The sequence below is a fragment of the Tripterygium wilfordii genome, chromosome 6 (genome assembly GCF_013401445.1).
Source record: "Tripterygium wilfordii isolate XIE 37 chromosome 6, ASM1340144v1, whole genome shotgun sequence".
Classification (NCBI taxonomy): Eukaryota; Viridiplantae; Streptophyta; class Magnoliopsida; order Celastrales; family Celastraceae; genus Tripterygium; species Tripterygium wilfordii.
The window spans coordinates 10,066,709-10,072,708 of NC_052237.1; the positions used below are offsets into that span (position 1 = coordinate 10,066,709).

Genomic DNA, 6,000 nt, shown 5'->3' on the forward strand with positions numbered 1-6,000 from the left:
AAATTTTTGCCTATTTTAGTTGATGTGGCAGCTTTTTGCAAAACACTGCATTACTATTTACTACATATTGATCATGTAGAATATACAAGTCTAGATTCTCCAACTGAAAAGTATCAATTTTTTTTTTTAACCACTGAGAACCAACACAAGACCCGGTCCTTTGGCCGAGCCTTATATTGTAAACCCTAATGGGAGAGTCCAGCTACCCCACCAAACCTTAGTCACTTACAGGTCCTAGAGGCCCAAGACCCAGTAGGCCACTAATCCACACATGTTCGAGCGTCCACGGCGCATTAATGCGAATGTTTCGACTCGAACTTGGGGTGGACGGGTATCCCGTTAGTCCTCAAACCACTAGACCAAACAAGCGGGGATTGAAAAGTGTCAATTGAGATTGAGACAGATGGGCAATGCAAGAAATGACCCTTGAAGTTACAAATTCATATTGACACAACAAAGGATAGGTTGCTTTACATATTAAACTCCCTTTTAAGTGCTAAGGCCTAAGGGTATGTATAGATAGAGGTGTGAAATGTGCCTGAGGCACGTCGGCAAGGAACAGCCCGGCCTGTTGATCGATGTTGGGTTTCCCGGCCCGCGATAGAAGACGGGTTGGGTCGGGGTTCCCGGCCCACACAGAGGATAGGCCTTGCAGGGGCGGCCCGACCCTATTTTAAGAAAAAACTGAAATTTTTTAAAAATTAAAAAAGGGAAATTAATCGCATTAATGTCAGATCGTATTGAATGGTTATATATATATATAACTGAAATGGTCTCCAGCCTTGAATTCTAGTTATTCAAAAGAACCTGTAAATAAACCACATGGGTTTTGATGTTTGAAGTACGTAATGTATGACGAACACTCTTAAAACCCAGCACTTGGATAGGTAAATGTAAAAAGAAAGTTGGGTTTTATTTATAAATCATTTGGCTGGATTATATCAGACCGATGTGAAATTTTACTCTGACATTTATTGACTTCCTTTTAGGTATACTCCAAATTAAATAGTTGATGATCACACAACATTCTCTCTCTATATATATTAATTCATAAATATTACTGCATATGTAGTACAACACTTGGCAATGGAAATGTCATCTTATTCCTCCCTCTAATCTTAGAACTATAATCAATATACTAAACTTAATACTATATATATATGTATGTATATATATTTAATATATGCTTCCTGGCTGAGATCAAGTTACTAGCTCATGATAATAATTCATTCAGGAATCCAAGCACCAACAATAATAGTCAGACCTTGAAATTGCCAACATTTCTTCAGGGCTCATCCTCTCTAGCTCATTCTGCCTCCATGTTGCAAAATTATTTCTGTTTTGTGGGTCAGAAGCAAGTGGGTTTTCCTCTCTTCTGTGAGATTGAGATCTCATTCTCTTGTAAAGCCTCATTGTTGCAACACAATCCTCATAAGGATCTTGTATCTCTGTCTGAATCTCATACCTGCATTAATTTACAAACATATATCCTTCAATTAATTAATCTATTAAAACAACACAAGAAGCCATAAATTAAGTTCCAATACAAATTAAGAACCCAAAAAAAAAAAAAAAAAATTGAAGAAAACAAAACCCTAGAGTGAACTTACCCTAGATATGCTTGAGTTAGATACCTCAGTGAGTTGCTCAGCTTGCTTGTTTTCATCAATGGAGGATATTTTGCAGTATCCCTAGTCATCATATTCATAAAATTCAAGATATTGCATGAAATAAATAACTTATTTATTCTTGATGAGGAGTATTCTAAAAAAAGTAATCTAATAGAAACAATCGGTGACTTAAGATACATGCTCACGGTTTTAAAACGCGTCTTACTAAATTTTAAAAACTAACCGGACGTTGAGTCGATGAAGAGAAACTTGAAATTAAAAGGCCTTAATTATTACCTGATCATTATAGAAGGATATTCAAGTTGCAAACGATCAAGGACATGGTCCAAACCATGACCCACAAGAATCCTAGCTCTTCCACTATTTCTTGGTTGGATCCTCCACATAGCTTCTCCATTGCATAGGAAGTCTTGGATCTTCCTTTGAACTTGTCTTACTGGCATTGCATCTCTTAAGTATTCTGCTCGGATCCCTGTGCTCTCATACCTATACACATACATACATACATACATACATACATACATACACACACATATATATATATAACCATTATATATGGTTTAACTATTTAATCTTTGGAGATGCAAAATGTTTACCATTAATATAGAGTTATATAAATAAATTTATACCTATAGTTTGTGACTGGGATTAGTGGTTTCACATAAGAATGGAAGATGATATTCTCGTTCTCATCAATTATGCAAACCCTAGCGCATAGATCTAGCGATCCATCGCTGCCTCCACCAACCATCTTGCAAGCCAGTGCAACTACTTGGTTTCCTCTAATGACACCATCATCAATGGTCAAGTTCTCGCGAAGACCAATGTTACTGAAACGACCAGCTAGTCCCTGTTGAAGAAGGATTGTACAATATAACCAATTCGAAAATGCTAAGATATCCTAGTGCTTTTGTTCTAGTTATCCCAAATACTGAGATCGAACGCACATGATTTATGTGAAATCGTGGGTCCACATACCCGACATGACCATATAAAACATCCTAGTATTTGGGATAGCTCCGTAAGAATGTTGTGATCAATTAGTGATTAAGAGAGGCGTACATAAATAATAAAAAAGTTTTAAAATAGGTCTAGGAAATCTTACATTTCCAACAAAGAACTGGCACCTATCTTGATGGAACCTCCGAGCATTAGGGCTATCAAGAATGGTTAAGCAGAACTTGCATCCTCGGACGCTGAATATGTTTTTGCATTCTTGTTTCGGCAATGGCCCTTTCAAATTAAGCAAAGCAAAGTAGAATTTGTGATTAATTGGGGAAATCCATCATTAGAGGTCAATTTCAATTAATAATGAATAATTAGTTTACCTATAAGATGCTCCCTCAAGGATTCGAAGGATCTGCAATGTTTCTTACAAATTCCACAGGTGGGTTCATGACTTGAGTGATAGGAGGTTCTCATGTGATCCACCAGGTGCTCCATTTTGTTGAATTGCCTAAAGCATGCTGCACACTTGTTCCTGCTTATATATATATATATATATATACATATCAACATGCACCAACAATTAGTTAGGACCATTTACTGTCTCTGTGTGTGATGTGTGTGTGCGCGCAGGGAAGAGAGGACCTTGAAGCTTCAGAAGAGTCCGCCATTGTAGACTTCTGTTGTTGTTGAAGTGTTGCTGCAGATGCCGCCGCGGAGACGGAGAGATTTGGAGTGGTGTAAGATAAAAGGGAAGGTATTTATAGTAGTAGTAAGTAGTAGGACTGGAGGAATATAAAGGTAGAGTAAAGAGAGTGGCCGTCCATGGCAGTTGGGTCGAGAAAGAAATTCCAATTACTTACCACATCTGAAAATTAACAAGGCTTAGGTCATATTCCTAAGTTATCACATTTGTAGTTATCCAAATTCTTTTTGGGGGCCAACTCTCACTTTCTCTCTCTATCTCTCTCTTTACATGCATGGAGTATGGGCAGATAGAGGAGAATCATAGCTAGGGTTGCAAAGATGAAGGATTCCAATGATTTAACCAGATTGGTACTGATGATATCATGATAGAACAAGAATAATTATTAAGTTCCAAAAGCATTGTATTGACATTAATGCTGAAACTGTTGGGCGTGAGGTTGAACTTGCGATCTCCCGCACTTGCAAGAAGTTATCACACAATCAACTTCATTTTTTCAACCAAAACTCCTTGTTTAAACCGCCGATGTCGTTTCTTATTAAAATTTAACTTTATTTAACTTTATTAAGAATGTAGTTCTTGAGAGAGAGGAAGGTTTGGAATGTGATGTCGAACACACGAGGAAACTCTGGAATTCCTCAAAATATACAATTCTCACTCGATGATGGAGAACAAAAATATGGCGTGATGAGCCACATTTCTCAAATCATGAGACGAGAATTATACACTCTAAGAATTTTGGAGCCCCTAGCTATATCTGTCAAAGACCGGTGATTATCTCATTAAGTTTTTAAATTTTCATTAAAAAGTTATATTTTGTCTCATATATTATTTTTTTTAAATATCATTGAGAAATATACTTGTCATTATAATTGAACATTGGACACACATATGTCTAGTCTAGTCCAGTCAATTATCAATTTAACCACCTCTCTCGTTGGTTGTCTCATATACATTGGGGAAGAGCCGAAGAGAGATAAGACATATAGGGTCCGTTTGGAGCAGGGGATAAGACTTCTTATAGTATAAAATTATATTTTAATGAAATTATCAAGTGTTTGATGATTTTTAAAAAACCCATGATAGTATAACTTTATATAAAATAAAGCTCTTATACGGTGAAGGCCGTATAATATTAAAACACTTCCAACACGTTTTAATTTTATACAGAGCGTGTAGGATAAAAGATAACACGTCAAATAACAAAAATACCCTCTTTAAAAAACAAACACCCTCTTTAAAAAAAAAAAACCCTTGTCACTTGTCACTTTTATATATTATCCGTACTCTTAAAAAAAACTCTCACCACAAAAATCTAATGATTTTTTATCTTTAAATTTTTATAAAAAACTAATAAGAGTAAAATAATTAGAAAATAATAATTGTTTTAATTAGGGTAGTTCAAACATATTATCACATATCTTATACTATCATTTGGTGTAACAACAAATCAAACAATGTATTGTATAAGAATTATATTATATAAGTCTAATACCATATTTTTTTCAAACACTAAATATGATTAAATTATATATCAATTTATTCAATAATTAACTTATACATAATATAACAAAATTATACTATATTATACGGAGCACCAAACGAAGTCATAGGGATAATAGATGGGAAAAAAAAGAATAGGTTTGACTTGTGAAAAGTTAGGGAATAAATGTCAACAAAGTATGACCGACTTTTGACCGGTAGTGGCCCCCCAATATTAGATTCTTATTTTCTCCTTTGAAGATACCATCGGTATATATATAAAAGTCAGTAGAGAAGAATATTTTTGTATGATCCTGCTGGCCCACAGCCCACTATTATGTGCCTGCCAATTTATATCTTTTATTTTTAGGTTCATCCCCGGCCGGTTCATCCCCCATCCGCGCCAATTTGACAGCCCTTTGATCTTAAAGCACGCCCAGGACCATTAGATCTGCTGACCAATAATAAAATTATTAATTCTATCTATTTAAAGTAAATAAATTAAGAATACCATAACACCCTTGCCATCTTTCTTTTGAACACACAAAATTTTATTTCAGGCTGGCCAAAGCCATGCAGGAAGCATCGACCCTTGTCCAGAGCAAAGCTAGAGCTTTAGGCATCAACCGGTTTAGGATTACATAATATAAAATCAAAAAAAAAACCCATCAGTCCAATGGCCTAGTCCAAAAAAACCTTAATCCCTAATCAGTTCCATCATCTCCCTCTTCTTTCTCAGGTCTCAACACTCACACACGAAAAATGAGTATCGTCTCATTTTGGGAGAATTTTTTTTTTTACAATAGGACACCATTTTACTGTGCCACTTTGGACACCAAAGTGACTAGCGCCGTCCTTGCATACGAGAACTCTGGTGATAGCGCCCTCGAATTTTTTTTAATATTTATTATCGATGCCTTTAAAAATTGAAAAACATCACTAAAAAACAAAAATTTACAAAAGTTGTCAACAACTTTTTATATTTTGATGTCGTTTCATAATATTATCATTTGGAATAGTATCAAAAATATATTTCTCCATAAATACAATTAAACTATCATTTAATAATTGCTTGTCCATTCGATTCGTAGTTGTTGCGATCAGTAGAATCCATTTTCGCTTCTGCTTTGGCTTCTCCTCGTCTAATTTCTAGGTCCTTCCATGTTTTTAGGACTACAACCCAATGATAAACTGATAAAAAGACTCATATTTCTTTGATAAAAACCTCATATTTTG

The 6,000-nt window shown here is 35.2% G+C and overlaps 1 protein-coding gene across 1 annotated transcript; it reads right to left on the reverse strand.

Annotated features, from left to right (window-relative positions):
* Nucleotides 1-1,200: 1,200 nt before the first annotated feature.
* LOC120000720 (RNA exonuclease 4-like) lies at nucleotides 1,201-3,247 on the reverse strand. Its single transcript, XM_038848837.1, has 7 exons — nucleotides 3,222-3,247; nucleotides 2,960-3,111; nucleotides 2,737-2,864; nucleotides 2,261-2,481; nucleotides 1,908-2,117; nucleotides 1,611-1,691; nucleotides 1,201-1,465 (listed from the first exon to the last, which is right to left on the reverse strand). Exons 1-7 carry the CDS (start codon nucleotides 3,245-3,247, stop codon nucleotides 1,231-1,233), a joined length of 1,053 nt encoding a protein of 350 aa, XP_038704765.1. The 3' UTR covers nucleotides 1,201-1,230.
* Between the last annotated feature and the right edge of the window lie 2,753 nt (nucleotides 3,248-6,000).

Coding starts and splice junctions, on each gene's coding strand:
- LOC120000720 (XM_038848837.1), bottom strand. CDS start 3,247: ATGGCGGACTCTTCTGAAGCTTCAAG. Junction 2,865..2,959: donor CTTGAGGGAGCATCTTATAG/GTAAACTAATTA, acceptor TTAATTTGAAAG/GGCCATTGCCGAAACAAGAA. Junction 1,692..1,907: donor TATCCTTCTATAATGATCAG/GTAATAATTAAG, acceptor TATGATGACTAG/GGATACTGCAAAATATCCTC.